General features: G+C 36.1%; 2 protein-coding genes across 4 annotated transcripts in view; both read right to left on the bottom strand.

The window, feature by feature from the left end:
- The window catches only part of LOC107737898 (polyadenylate-binding protein 1-like), a 14,181-nt gene extending 12,492 nt beyond the window's left edge, over positions 1-1,689 (bottom strand). For 2 of the 3 annotated variants that reach the window (XM_016549570.1, XM_016549720.1), the window contains exon 1: positions 1,034-1,226. In XM_016549570.1, the coding sequence (XP_016405056.1) occupies positions 1,034-1,226 (193 nt within the window). Of the gene's footprint in view, positions 1-1,033 lie in introns of all 3 variants that reach the window. The other variant, XM_016549645.1, reaches the window with a different exon arrangement.
- Positions 1,690-2,722: 1,033 nt separating this feature from the next.
- On the bottom strand, positions 2,723-16,313 carry LOC107738180 (polyadenylate-binding protein 4-like). The gene is made up of 13 exons (XM_016549948.1): positions 16,157-16,313; positions 14,576-14,769; positions 14,368-14,483; positions 13,691-13,830; positions 13,518-13,612; positions 10,579-10,716; positions 7,538-7,633; positions 7,214-7,441; positions 7,054-7,132; positions 6,066-6,166; positions 5,941-5,986; positions 5,737-5,867; positions 2,723-3,044 (listed from the first exon to the last, which is right to left on the bottom strand). The coding sequence occupies exons 1-13, from the start codon at positions 16,272-16,274 to the stop codon at positions 2,976-2,978; spliced, it is 1,551 nt and encodes a 516-aa protein (XP_016405434.1). The 5' UTR covers positions 16,275-16,313; the 3' UTR covers positions 2,723-2,975.
- Between the last annotated feature and the right edge of the window lie 898 nt (positions 16,314-17,211).

The raw sequence follows: 17,211 nt of genomic DNA, 5'->3' as shown, positions 1-17,211 counted from the left end.
TTGATTAGTAATATGCTTTGCTAAGAACTTCATTTGGACAACTTTAAAGATGATTTTCTCAATATTTAGATTTTTTTGCACCCTCAGATTCCAGATTTTCAAATAGTTGTATCTCGACCAAATATTTTCCTATCCTAACAAACCATACATCAATGGAAAGCTTATTTATTCAGCTTTCAGATGATGCATACATCTCAATTTTGAAAAATTGACCCTTATGACTGGTTTTGTGCTCCAGGGTCACATACAGTAGTCAAGACAAGAGCGGGTATTGTTTTGGTTTGCTTTTAGGACAACTTCAAATGTTGACTACTGTATATATATATATATTTGTGTGTGTATATACTAAATTCATATACAAATGCTATATTCATACATTTCATATATATGAAAATTTGTATCTAATCTATAAAATTATTTAAAGCACAAATAAATAAAATAAAAAATATAAAACATAACATTCCATATAATATATAAAAGTATAAATAACAATCTAAAATATATAAATAGTAAATATTTAAAAATAAATAAAATACATATAATATATATAAAATTATTATGTAAAAAATAATAATCTGTGTATATGAAAAAGTGTATCTATAAAATCACAGAAAATATAAATATATAAAATATTCCATATATTATCTGACTGAAATGTATATAAATATAAAAAAGAACAATCTAAATATATAAATGTAAATATTTACAAATCTACATAAAATTTCTATAAAATACAAATATATAAAACAGTCTAAAATATAATACAATAATATAAATATTTAAATATATAAAATTACACAGTGTAAAATACATAGTATATAAATATATAAAAATTTATAAAATATAAAAACTATAAATATATATGCACACTAATAAAAATATAAACGACATGAAAAATGTTTATAAAAGACACTGTACAAAAAAATATAATATATATATGAATATTAAATACATAAAAAAACATGGTTCTCCTGTTTTTAAAAAGGAACACTGTTCCCGAGTAACGTTAGAGACGCAGCGGAGGTTAGCTCACCGTCGGCGGGCTGCTGGAAGTTGACGTAGGCGTAACCGAGCGAGCGGCGGGTCATCATGTCCCTGCAGACCCGGATGGAGAGGATGGGCCCGGCTGGACTGAACTTCTCGTACAGCATGGCCTCGGTCACGTCCGAGTGCAGATCCCCCACATACAGAGAAGCCATCGGGTAACTGGGCGCGCTGGGGTTCATCTTCACACAGCAGAGCGCAGAGCTGGAGACGCGGACCTGATTGAACACACGCGGACACGACCGAAACTGCTCGGTTTCCTCCTCGAAGACGGTCACACGGTAAAATACGCACTTAAAGACGAATTAAAACGCGTTCGGTACCGGTTTGGCGTCGATGTTTCGCGGTTCAGATCAACACAAGCTGATTAAAATCTCCTCAGGCCTACTGCGGTGCTGCTCTGCGATCAAACTCCTCAAATCTGCCGCGGATCCTGCTTCACCGAGGTCTTCGGCGATAAAAGTAGATTTTTTGTTTGTATTTTTTTCAGTTTTGTGATTTTTTTTTTTTGTATTTTTAGTTTTTTATATAAGATGTGTGCCGAGGCTCTGAGGCACACGCGTTCTCTCTCGCACCGCACAAGTTAGGGGAAGAGAAGCGGAAGTGCGTCTCAGATAAGAAGGCGTCCTCGCCGGATGTTGCGTGGGGTTCCTTTATATTCTTACGTAAGAGCAGAATAAGAGTCCGTGCAATTATAGAATAAGAGTGGCGCGAATGACGCAGAAAATAAAGGAGAACGTCAAGGTCATGGGTCGGTTTTCCAGGGACAAAAATAGTCTGCTAAATGCATTAAATGTCATATCAATTTAATCCAAGATCGGTTAAACAGGTTAAACATGACTACGTCATGCGTGAAGTCCAGCTAGTGCACGACGAGCATTTGTTGTTAAAAAGTATATACTTTTTTTAATTTATTTATTTATTTCTCTAGATAAGAGCCTTATTCCTGGCTGGTATCGTGTAGAGCTCTTTGAAGCTGCACTGAAAAAAAAACCTGGAATGTTTTCCTCAAAAACCTTCATTTCTTTGCGACTGAAAAAAAGAAAGACTTAAACATTTTGGATGACATGGGTGTGAGTAAATTACCAGAAACTTTTATTCTGGAAGTGAACTAATCCTTTCATATGGAAGGCCGTTTCTGCCACGGGATAAAAAAATTAAAAGGGTATTTGCGATGGGTTTTTTTTTTAATTCTAAAATTTACATAAATATTTTTTATTTTAATTAATACATTTTATGAAATTTTTTACTTTCTAAAATTAATTTTCTCGCAATTATGAGTTATTATAATTATAAATGTGAGATATAAACTCAGAATTTAGAAATATACACCCCAAATCTGAGAGAGCAAAAACAGAATTTCTAGATATATACTCAGAATTTTAACTTTTTTCCTCAGAATTGTGAAAAAAAATAGAATTGTGAGATTATTCCCCCCCCCCAATTTACATGTGTTTATCTACTTTTATTTTAATAAAAATACAGCTCTCTTGTCATCCAAGTACACACACAGTACACTCTCAATAAATGTTTGTGTTGTTTGTTATTGTTATATTGTATATTTCTTTTTCTTGTCATTACTTGTTTTGTGTGTAGTGTGCTTTGGGAATATTGTTTGTAAACACAATAATGCTAATAAAGTACTTTAGATTAAATGAAATGACACTAATCATGCTTGGATTTGGTGATAATAGCTTTTTATTGCACAGGTTACATCCGCCTCCACTCAACTTTAACTCTAATGTAGAAAATGAAGTGTGGCATTGTGATTAAAAAATAAATAGAAATGCCTTGCAAAAAGCAAACCAGAAAAAACATACATATTTGGTTTATTTATGGAGAACGATCTTTTTAATAGACATTGAATTATTAAATGAATTTAAATGGAATTTTTCACATATATTAATGTTTATAATGATTGAATCTGTGTCTCAGACGGCTGGAATAACAGGGCTGCTGAACTGCTGATGAGACTGAAGAAAAGCAAGCGCTTCGTTCACCTGAACACACACACACAGACACAGACACAGACACAGACACAGACACAGACACAGACACAGACACAGACACAGACACAGACACAGACACAGACACAGACACAGACACAGACACAGACACAGACACAGACACAGACACAGACACAGACACAGACACAGACACAGACACAGACACAGACACAGACACAGACACAGACACAGACACAGACACAGACACAGACACAGACACAGACACAGACACAGACACAGACACAGACACAGACACAGACACAGACACAGACACAGACACAGACACAGACACAGACACAGACACAGACACAGACACAGACACAGACACAGACACAGACACAGACACAGACACAGACACAGACACAGACACAGACACAGACACAGACACAGACACAGACACAGACACAGACACAGACACAGACACAGACACAGACACAGACACAGACACAGACACAGACACAGACACAGACACAGACACAGACACAGACACAGACACAGACACAGACACAGACACAGACACAGACACAGACACAGACACAGACACAGACACAGACACAGACACAGACACAGACACAGACACAGACACAGACACAGACACAGACACAGACACAGACACAGACACAGACACAGACACAGACACAGACACAGACACAGACACAGACACAGACACAGACACAGACACAGACACAGACACAGACACAGACACAGACACAGACACAGACACAGACACAGACACAGACACAGACACAGACACAGACACAGACACAGACACAGACACAGACACAGACACAGACACAGACACAGACACAGACACAGACACAGACACAGACACAGACACAGACACAGACACAGACACAGACACAGACACAGACACAGACACAGACACAGACACAGACACAGACACAGACACAGACACAGACACAGACACAGACACAGACACAGACACAGACACAGACACAGACACAGACACAGACACAGACACAGACACAGACACAGACACAGACACAGACACAGACACAGACACAGACACAGACACAGACACAGACACAGACACAGACACAGACACAGACACAGACACAGACACAGACACAGACACAGACACAGACACAGACACAGACACAGACACAGACACAGACACAGACACAGACACAGACACAGACACAGACACAGACACAGACACAGACACAGACACAGACACAGACACAGACACAGACACAGACACAGACACAGACACAGACACAGACACAGACACAGACACAGACACAGACACAGACACAGACACAGACACAGACACAGACACAGACACAGACACAGACACAGACACAGACACAGACACAGACACAGACACAGACACAGACACAGACACAGACACAGACACAGACACAGACACAGACACAGACACAGACACAGACACAGACACAGACACAGACACAGACACAGACACAGACACAGACACAGACACAGACACAGACACAGACACAGACACAGACACAGACACAGACACAGACACAGACACAGACACAGACACAGACACAGACACAGACACAGACACAGACACAGACACAGACACAGACACAGACACAGACACAGACACAGACACAGACACAGACACAGACACAGACACAGACACAGACACAGACACAGACACAGACACAGACACAGACACAGACACAGACACAGACACAGACACAGACACAGACACAGACACAGACACAGACACAGACACAGACACAGACACAGACACAGACACAGACACAGACACAGACACAGACACAGACACAGACACAGACACAGACACAGACACAGACACAGACACAGACACAGACACAGACACAGACACAGACACAGACACAGACACAGACACAGACACAGACACAGACACAGACACAGACACAGACACAGACACAGACACAGACACAGACACAGACACAGACACAGACACAGACACAGACACAGACACAGACACAGACACAGACACAGACACAGACACAGACACAGACACAGACACAGACACAGACACAGACACAGACACAGACACAGACACAGACACAGACACAGACACAGACACAGACACAGACACAGACACAGACACAGACACAGACACAGACACAGACACAGACACAGACACAGACACAGACACAGACACAGACACAGACACAGACACAGACACAGACACAGACACAGACACAGACACAGACACAGACACAGACACAGACACAGACACAGACACAGACACAGACACAGACACAGACACAGACACAGACACAGACACAGACACAGACACAGACACAGACACAGACACAGACACAGACACAGACACAGACACAGACACAGACACAGACACAGACACAGACACAGACACAGACACAGACACAGACACAGACACAGACACAGACACAGACACAGACACAGACACAGACACAGACACAGACACAGACACAGACACAGACACAGACACAGACACAGACACAGACACAGACACAGACACAGACACAGACACAGACACAGACACAGACACAGACACAGACACAGACACAGACACAGACACAGACACAGACACAGACACAGACACAGACACAGACACAGACACAGACACAGACACACACACAGACAGACAGACAGACACACACACTTCAGAAACAAATCAGACATTAAAACAGCCAAAGCCGAGGCAGCGGGAACGGACCTTCATGCACAGAGACTGATGGCATTGCAGAAGCTGCAGCAGCTCAGACTCATCCGTTTCCAGCAGCATCTCCGTGATCTGATTCGCCAGCGGCCCGACCGCGTCTTGCACCAGCGGGAAGAGACTGAGACCTGCGGGACAAAACTACATCAGACCAGAGTTTGAAAACATAAACAGGACACAATAACACGGGAGCAAACTTGCCCAGCATCTGCTTCTGGTTGTCTGCTGAGCTCAGAGTCTCCTGCACCTGAACCAGAGCGAGAAACCACAGATATATAACGACTATTACACAGTGCACACAAACACAAAAATCCACAATAATGCACCTGTTGAACAGCCCACTGCTGCTGCGGGTCGCTTGTGAACTCGTGGTGATGGTGAACTTCAGGAGTGTAGATGTGCTGCGGTGCACAACGAGGCAGATTCACTGGGACGACAAAACAAAACACCAGAAGCTCTAGATGACACACCGAAGCCGTTTAACATCTTTTATGAAGTATTTTAATTTCACATTTGATTATATAATTGATTTTTAGTATGTTTTATTTTGATTTAGTATTTGATTTCACATTTTTATGATTAAATTAATTTTAGTGTTTTATTTTGACTTTTTATTATTTAGCTCATGTCTTATTATTTAATTTTAAAAAGTGCTGTATTTTTACTTATTTATTTTTATTGCACATTTTTTGTGTTTTACTTAATTTTAGTACTTGTTTTGTTATTGCTTTATTTTTATTTTTAAATTATTTAATGATTTAATTTCAGTATGTTTTGTTTTGACTCTTCATTTTTAAATTAAAGATTTAAATTTGACATTTTAGTGTTTTAATTCATTTTAGTATGCGTTTTATTTTGCGTTTTTATTTTAAAATGATTAATTAAAATTTTATGATTGTTATGATTTAATACATTTTAGTGTTTTATTTTCATTGTTTTACTTAAAAACTATTAATTTTAATTTTGTATTTCTATGTTTTAGTGTTTAGTAAGTGTTTTATTTCAATTTTTTTATTTAAAAACGTTTTATTTACTTTAAGTGTTTTATTTTGACAGTTTTTATTTTAAAATTGTTTGTTATATTTTTTATTAATTCATTTTAATAAGTGTTTTATTTTAAAATTATTTATTTATTCTTTTTTTATGATTTCATTAATTTTAGAAAGTGTTTTATTTTGGTTCATCTTTGATATGGATTTGTTTGGTTACCTTGACTAGATAGAAAGTAGAAAGCTCTTGGTTTTCATTAAAAACATCCTCATTTGTGTTTCGAAGATGAACCAAAGTCTTATGTGTTTAAGAAGGTCTGCTCACCCCGAGGGCTGACGCTCTGTGCGTCCCATTGAGAGCTGGGCTGAGGTTGTGTGAGGTGGTATGAAGAGAGATCCTGCACCTGTGAAATAACAACAGAGCTCGTCACGTGTGTGTCTCTGTCAGTCTGTGGATGATCAGAGGACGTGATGTGAATCTGGACCTGCTCAGCGTGTGGTTTGGGCCGGTAGGCCTCCAGCTGCTGGCGTCTCATCATGTGTTGGTGGATGAGCAGAGTCTGACGCTCCTTCTTCTTCTGGGCCAGAGCCACGTATATGGGCTTGGAATCAATGATACGGCAGTTCATCTCAGTGATGGCTCTGGTGGCCTCTTCGGGAGACGAGAAGCAAACGAATCCGAAGCCTCGGCTGCGGCCGCCGTCTGTCATCACCTGAACAGAACACACACTCCTGGATCTTCACGTTCACTGGGTTACAATTAAATAACGACACAACTATTCCTTTATGTATCGCAGATCGATTGCTACCTTAGCGCTGGTGATGTTCCCGTATGGAGAGAACTCTCTGAGCAGCCGTTCGCTGTCCACGCTGTCGCTCAGATTCTTCACGTACAGATTCACGCCCTGTTCATCAAAACACGTACACTAGAGCGATTACTGTAACGACAACTACAAAGATAACTATAACAGCAACTACAACGAGAACTTTCAGCATGACTATAGTGGTAACTATAACAATATAACTCAAACAAAAAATAACAACTATAATAGTTACTATAACGATAACTGTAATGATAACTATAACAATATAACTCAAACAAAAAATAATAACTATAATAGTTACTATAACTATGTTACGTTACGATACTGTTACGATAACAACAACTATAACGATAACTGTAATGATAACTATAACAATAACTTTAGCAATAAATATAACAATAACTATAATTATAACTATAACAATAGTGATGACTGTAATAATAACTATAACAACTTCAGCGATAATAATAACTGTAATGATAACTTTAAGAACTAAAACTAATACGATAACAATAACCATAACGATAACTATAACATTAACGATAATTATAACGATAACTATAACAATAACTAAAATAACGATAACTTCAGCGATAAATATCAATAGCGCTAACTATAACAATAACCATAACGATAACTATAACAATAATGATAATTATAACAATAACTATAACAATAACTAAATTAATGATAACTTCAGCGATAACTAACAATAGCGCTAACTATAAAAATAACCATAACGATAACTATAACATTAACGATAATTATAACGATAACTATAATGATAACTAAAATAAGTTAACAATAACTTCAGCGATAACTAACAATAGCGCTAACTATAACAATAACCATAACGATAACTATAACAATAACTTCCTATCACTTAAGCAATCACAATAACTATAACTTAAGCAATAACTATAACAATATCTTTTGCAATAAATATAATAAAACCTATAATGATAACTACAATGATAGCAATAACTGACAACTTCAGCGATAACCAAAACTGTAATGATAACTAGAACAACAACTATAACTAATATGATAACGAACAATACCATAACAATAACTTCAGCAATAACTATAACAATAACTTTAATAATAACTTCAATAATAACCATAACAATAGCACTATAATAAACTATAAACCTAAATAACCATAAAGATAGCTATAACAATTACTTACTATAACAACAATGATAACTATAATAATAACTAATAATACATTTAGCAATAAATTTAACAATAACTATGATGATAACTAACAATAACTTTTGCGATAAATATAACAATAACTATAATGATAACTATAACTTCAGCGATAGCTATAAAGCTAACAATAACCATAACTTTAGCGATAACAATAACAACTATAACTATAATGATAACTAACAACTTTTGCAATAAATATAACAACTACTATAACAGCAGCATTAACCATAACAATAGCGATAACAATAACTTTAGCGATATATAACGATAACAATAACTTTAGCGATATATAACAATAACCATAACTTTAGCGATATATAACAATAACCATAACTTTAGCGATAACAATAACAACAACGATAACTATAATAAAAACTAACAATAACTTTTGCGATAAATATAACAATAACTATGATAATAACTAACAATAACATTTGCGATAAATATAACAATAACTATAATGATAACTATAACTGTATACTATAACATGTTGAATATGTGCTTTATAAGTACTAATAAACAGCAAATATGTTAATAATAGGCATGCTAATAAGCAACTAGTTAATAGTGAGAATTGGTCCCTACACTAAAGTGTTACCACAATAACTATAATGATAACTATAGCAGACGATAACGGTCTGTTTCTGCAGTTTTGTCGTCTGCCGCTGAAATGTTTGAGCTCTTTGAAGCAGGATGGATTCTGATTCGCTGTCAATGTTTGTATCATTCATCAGCCAGAAAAAAATCGTTGTGAAAGTGATTCCAATTATATCGTTTTCTGTGTCGTTATGGTTATATTTTTGCTACGAACTCTCCTGTTCTCGTAGAATGAGAATGAGTATTAAAGCTTTATAGTTATTGTTAATAGTTATGCTTTATAGTTATTTCGCAGGTGAAATCCAGTGCTAGTAACATGCTAATCATGCTAGAAACATGCTAGTAATTTGCTAATCATGCTAACACCATGCTAATAACATATTAATAATGTTAGAAACATGCTAGTAACTTGTTAATCATGCTAACAAAATGCTAACACCATGCTAGTAACATGCTAATCATGCTAGAATCAAGCTAGCAACATATTAGTAACTTGCTAATTATGCTAACAACATGCTAGTAACATGCTAATCATACTAGAAACATGCTAGTAACTTGCTAATCATGCTAGCAAAATGCTAACCATGTTAGAAACATGCTAGTAAAATGCTAATTGTGCTAGCAACATGCTAATCATGCTAGAAACAAGCTAATCATGCTAGCAACATGCTAGTAATCATGCTAAAAACATGTTAGCAACATGCTAGCCATGCTAGAAACAGCCTAGCAACCACCCCAGGTACCCTAGCAATATGTTTTATACCTATCTGTTTTTCTGATAGACTGTATTGCCTTGAAAACATTCAAATTTAATCTTTAAAACTATAACTTTCAAACTACTTTCAGACTGCAAGCTTTTAAAACTTTTTCGAACTTTCTAGCTAGGCTTTTTCAAGCCAACTTAGAGTTTGTCTACAAACTTTTCAATCTAGTTATACTTTATAGTTATTTTCGCAGGTGAAATCCAGTCATTTCAGCAGCATTCTATGCATTTGGGAATTTCGCATGAGGGCGAAAGATTTCCAAATGCAGATTTCGCATCGGGTTCAGTTTGGCACACGAATTCGCTTGGTTTGAAAGTGCCTTCTGTTACGACACTATTGACACTGGACTTTCCCCAAGTGAAAGCTCACTCATCTGACCTCACCTTTGTAGTTCTGCTGATTGCAGTGCATGACCTTTAGTCTGTGTGATAAACGCAGAGTCTCTGATACCTGATAGCGCATCATGCGCTCCTGCCTGATCTGCTCGAAGCGCCGCTTCAGCTCCACCTGACGCTCTCGTCTCTTCTGAGCGCGACCCACGAACACCCGCCTGCCGTTCAGCTCCGTCCGGTTCAGCTCCTCCACCGCCTGCGGGTTACAGCACACAAGTCTTACGTCAGTCATGTTTGTGGTGCTATAATTTATTTTTAATGATCCTTTTCACTCTCTCTCTCTTCAGTCCACACTAAAAATTCCAACAAGAAATGAGCACTGAGCTTTAAACTAGTGTCAGGGCTACGCTGATAAGATGATGAAGGTATTTTCTAAACTCTTTAAACCAACACACCGGTAAATCCAACAAGGGTAAGCCAACAACCAGGGTAGCACACACAACATTAAAGGGACAGAAATGTCCTGGCTCTTCCAAGCTTTATAATGGCAGTGAATGGGTGTTATTTTTCAATAGTCCAAAAGAAGTCCAATAAAGCGCATCCATCCATCATAAAAAAGTGCCTCACACGGCTCCGGGGGGTGAATAAAGGCCTCCTGAAGTGAATCAATGCGATTTTGTAAGAAAAATATACAACTATAACAATAATTATAAAATATACAACTATAACAATAACGATAATTATAACGATAACTATAACAATAACTAAAATAACGATAACTTCAGCGATAACTAACAATAGCGCTAACTATAATAATAACCATAACGATAACTATAACAATAACTTCCTATCACTTAAGCAATCACAATAACTATAACTTAAGCAATAACTATAACAATATATTTTGCAATAAATATAATAAAACCTATAATGATAACAACAATGATAGCAATAACTGACAACTTCAGCGATAACCAAAACTGTAATGATAACTATAACAACAACTATAACTAATATGATAACGAACAATAACATAACAATAACTTCAGCAACAACTATAACAATAGCACTAACTATAACAATAACTTTAATAATAACTTCAATAATAACCATAACAATAGCACTATAATAAACTATAAACTAAAATAACCATAAAGATAGCTATAACAATTACTTACTATAACAACAATGATAACTATAATAATAACTAACAATAACTTTTGCAATAAATTTAACAATAACTATGATGATAACTAACAATAACTTTTGCGATAAATATAACAATAACTTCAGCGATAACTATAAAGCTAACAATAACTATAACTTTAGCGATAACAATAACAACTATAACTATAATGATAACTAAATAACACCCATTCACTGCCATTATAAAGCTTGGAAGAGCCAGGACATTTTAAACATAACTCCGATTGGATTCGTCTGAAAGAAGAAAGTCATATACACCTAGGATGGCTTGAGGGTGAGTAAATCACGGGAAAATTATCCATATTTAAAACTTTATAAACTGTAATCTCTAGCTTCTGCTAACTGTTGTACACGAAGACGTTTGTTTACAGGAGCAAAGGAAGCAAAGTTTCCTTACTTTAGCAAAGGAAAACCAGTCTCCTCTCGGCTTATATCCAAATCCTCCCACATCTTTCTTTATAAATCTTTGTTTTGTACTTCTAATTCGTGTCCGGTGTTTTGTTTTGCTCTCTCACTTCTCACCGGAGCTTATGCTACGGACCTTACCCTTTAATATAACTCCGATTGGATTCGTCTGAAAGAAGAAAGTCATACACACCTAGGATGCCTTGAGGGTGAATAAATCATGAAGTAATTTTCATTTTTGGGTGAACTAACCCTTTAACATAGACAAGACCGGCCAAATTACAACTGAACACACAGGAACTTAAACAAGGATAATGAACTCCACACACCTGAACAGAATGACACAATTAAACACACCGAAGGGAAATGGTAGCATGAAGCTGCTTTAGCTGGTGTGGAGGAAATTTGATTATTATCTGAAATTGTGATATTATTTGCTTTGCTTTCTTTACTCTACTACAGAATGCTTCATCATCGATAAGCTTGAGTTTTTGATGAGCTGAGAGATAACAGGACATCTGTTTAATGTGTGTGTGCAAGAAGTGTGAGACAGGAAATGTTGTTTTAGACATGCTAGCTTTTTAAGCATCTTAGAAAATGATTTGCATTAAATACTTAGAAACACATGGTTGGACAGCTTAAATGGACATATGTTGAATATGCATCATGATTGGATGAGATACAATGGCAGATATATGGCACTTTATCTCAATTTTGACCTTTTAAGTAGTTATTCTAACAACAACAACAACAAAAACCTACTTTTTATGTCATAGTTATGATTTTATGATTTACCCAATATTTTGATAAGAAATGGGCTTCCATTAATACAGTCTTAGATTTTGAATAATTTTAAAATCAAGACTTTTTGTGTTGTAACACATCTCTAGTTAGATTTTCATAATAAATGGTGTTTTTATTTCACAAAAAAATAACTAAAACTGAAATCAAAATGAAAAATTATTTAGACATACTACGAAAAAAAACAAATAATAAAAATGACAAACACAACGAAATTACTAAAACCTTCAAATGTAACTGTAAATAAATGTAAAATACAAACAAATTGAAAATATTAATAATAATTCAAACATTTTGTTAACTATTTTGTATTAATGAACAAAATACTAAATAATACTGCAAATTATGCACTTAACTTTTGCAGCTTTTCTTACATAGTGGAAGGGAACTCTTTTAAAATTCATAGTAGATACTATAAGTGTATAGTACTGCAGGTATAGGATGCAACTCATGGGAGCCTCATTGTGTTTTTATTGGTTAAAAAAAAAATCTCAAAAAGTAGCAGAATTAAAAAGAAAAAGTGGCATTGACATCTAAAAATGAATATGCAAAACCAGATAAATACTGCCTAGTATCGTTTGATGCACGTAATATTCCACAGTCGCTTTCACTGGGAATCCCACACTTCAGCTTCACATCACTCACCCGTTTGGCATCGCTGTGCTTCTCAAAGCTGGCGAAACCGAAGCCTCTCGAGTGTCCCTTCTCATCCGTCATGACCCGAACGCTCAGGGTCGGGCCTCACATACAAAGCACAGATGCGATAAAACAAGAGAAAACGGTTTCATTCCAACCACATCCTCAAAATAAACACTCACCGAATTGATTGAAAATCTCCGCCAGCATCTCGTCATCCACATCCGTCCCAAAGTTCTTGATGTAGATGTTTGTGAACTCTTTGTTTCTCGCCTGCATTTCAGCCTCGCGCTCTTTTTGAGACTTGAAGTGTCCCACGAACCTTGAAGTGCAAGATATGAAACTTACAAGCACTATTAAAGATGTAGATGAGTTTGTTTCTTCATGGGAACAGATTTTTGCTCTGCAGTGAATGGGTGCCGTCAGAACGTCCAGAGTCCATAATCCATAATAACGCTTCCTCCAGTGAAAAAGTGCATCTGCTGTTGTCTCTCACATCAAAATCCAGCCACATATTAGTTTAGAGCTGTTTAAACGCTGCTTGATCTGTGCAGATTTCTCTCCTGATTCAGACCAGAACACTTTTTCACTGGAGGAAGCGTTATTATGAACTCAATGTATTTTAGTTAAAAATGTCTTAATGCTGGATTAGTTTCAGCTTTTGTCTTCTCCAGATGTTAACTGATGGACTGGAGTGCTGTGGATTACTTGTGATGCTTTTATCAGCTCTCGTTCTGACGGCACCCATTCACTGCAGAGACACTGATGCAATGCTACATTTCTCCAAACCTGATGCAGAAGCAATCTCGGATGGGTGAACTATTTAAGTTTGAGTAAAGAGTGTTTAGTCCTCACTTACACTTTCTGCTCATTGATCAACATGCTGTTCAGTTTCTCGATGGCTTCTCCAGCAGCTTCATGCGTCTCAAAGTGCACAAACCCAAAGCCTTTCGACCCGTTTTCATCGCAAACCACCTTGACGGAAAGAAACGCACTTCAGCCTCTGCTGCACTCGATACAGATCTGGTGTTTCTATAATAGAGCAGAATGAGGAGATCGTCGCTTACTTTACAGGATAAGATGGTCCCGAAGGAGGAGAAGATGTCGTACAGGCCCTCGCTGTCGATGGATTTCTCCAGGTTCTTGATGAAGATGTTTCCCACGCCGCTCTTCCTCAGCGAAGGGTCTCTCTGCGACCACATCAGACGCATGGGCTTCCCCTGCATGAGGTCAAAGTTCATGGTGTCCAAGGCTCGCTCGGCTGGGACGAACCAACACAAGAGTGTTCAGGTGTCATGATGAACTTCTAATGACTAAATCAATCATGTTAAGTGCAGATGCTTGTTTTTAATGATGATATTTGTTGTTTATTGATTCCTCGCAGATCGAGTTTAAATCAGCATCAAGTTCCCGATTACATGATTATACAGAAACTGACTTTCACTGGAGCAATATACAACTCTTTTTGGCCCAAGTTTGATATTCAGTTATTGTCTCTCAGAACACATTCAGAGTTGTTTTGAACCTGAAGAGAAACAGGAACAAACTTTGTAAACGCTTTAAAAGCCTCAAAATACACATCATTTATTTTCCTCAGATTTTTTACAATTCTTTTTGAGATATAAGCATTTAAAAAAAAAAAAAAAAATTCGGGTTTAATTTTTTTTTGGTCGTTTTGACCTATAGGTATGCTAAAAATACTTTTGTAAAATTATCTATAAAATTATATTCCAGTCAAAAAACTATTGTAAAATATATTCAGACTCATATCTCACACACATTAGCGACTGAATTTTGTTAATGAACATAACAAACAAACAAAACTGATCATTGAAGTTTCTGCAAGTAAAATGAATTTATTTTGTTTGAAAACTTTTCAGAGTAATATTAATATTGTTTTGATGGATTCATAAATTTGGACTGTTTTCGAGCAGTCGTGAGTTATAAAATCATAGGAATTGAATTAAATTAAATTTATTCCAATTCTCAGATTATATGTTCCTATAAAATGACATGCAATGATATATTCAAATAAGATTTCACACCAAAAAAAAAAAAAAAAAAAGTGTAATTGATATTTTAAGGAATTCATTTTTTTAACTAAAACGGGGTTAATGCAGTAAAAACATGGTAATAACACAGTGACATTTAAAAATTCGAATTTTGTGACATTCTCTCATTAATGAGAAGTTGCTCAGATACAATATAACAAGGTGATATATTGTATCGTATCTGTATACTAAAGTTGATACAATATGGCTTTAGTTGAAAAATATGAAAACATAGATTCCTCGGCTCCAAACGGACTCGGAATGCGAAAATCATATATTTAGAAAATCAGATTTTGAATGCATTATTATGAGGGATAATAAAAAAAATGTGTAATTGAAATTTCAAGGAATTTCTCAGTTTTTTTTATTAACTAAAAGGGGTTAATGCAGTAAAAACATGGTAATATAATAACATGGCGACATTTATTGACATTCACTAATTAATAAGAAGTTGCTGATCACATACAGTAGGGTTTTAGTTGAAAAATAACGGACTCGGAATGCGAAAATCATATACAGGTTTTGAATGCATAAAAATAAAACAAATAAATGATGTTTTGACAGCGGTCAGTTGATTATTATTGATTATGCTCTTACCGTCGGCGGCTCGCTCGAAGTTAACGTACGCGTATCCGAGCGAGCGGCAGCTGAGTCGGTCTCTGCAGACTCGGATCGACTGAACCGAACCGAGCGACCGGAAGCGCTCGAACAGCATGGCTTCAGTCACGTCCGCCTCCAGATCGCCCACATACAGCGAGCTGCTCACACTCATCTTCATCTTCATCACAGACAGCCAGATATCGATGCAGGACTCCGAGCGTCCGAGATTCAGTCTGAAACACGCTTGTAACGATCAACGAATCGGATTCAAAAGATTCAATCAGATCGTAAATAAACATTCCGGTTATGATCGTCATCGTCGTGTTTTATTCTGCACGCTAGAGTTTAAATGACAAATCACATCAAATCACTCACACTGCATACATGACGGATTTAATGATTATATTGTTACAATGTACTAATAAAAATAATGTGTGATCCTTTAAGAAACTTTTATTGTGTTTAACTTTTGTTGCGAGTTGATAAAAAAAAAAAAGGTCTAATTTTGTGTTCCACTGAATAATAATAAATGTCAAAAGTTTAATTTTAAGTGATCTATTTAAGGATTCATTTTTATTGTTTGAAAGATTTTATAAGCCTTTATATATACACACACTTTATTTTTTGTAAATCCTTGTTTTACCTTTAAGGCAATTTTTTACATTTATATTTACACTACCGGTCAAAAGTTTGGGATCAGTAAGACTTGTAATGTTTTTAAAGAAGTCTCTTCTGTTCATCAAGGCTGCATTTATTTGATCAAAAATACAGTAAAAACAGTAAAATTGTGAAATAATATTACAATTTCAGAAATCATTCTAATATGCTGATTTATTATCAGAGCTGGAAACTGTTGCTGCTTCATATTGTTTTGGAAGCTGTGATACTTTTTTCAGGATTCTTTGATGAATAAAAAGTTAAAAAGAAGAGCATTTATTTAAAATAGAAAGAGAAATCTTTTCTAACAATATACACTAACGTTCAAAAAGTTTGGGGTCAGTAAATTTATATTCTTTCTTTTTTTTGAAAGAAATTAAAACTTTTATTCAGCA

The sequence above is a fragment of the Sinocyclocheilus rhinocerous genome, unplaced genomic scaffold (genome assembly GCF_001515625.1).
Source record: "Sinocyclocheilus rhinocerous isolate Xijiao unplaced genomic scaffold, SAMN03320098_v1.1 scaffold281, whole genome shotgun sequence".
NCBI classification, from domain to species: Eukaryota; Metazoa; Chordata; class Actinopteri; order Cypriniformes; family Cyprinidae; genus Sinocyclocheilus; species Sinocyclocheilus rhinocerous.
This window is presented reverse-complemented; position numbering and strand designations above follow the sequence as displayed.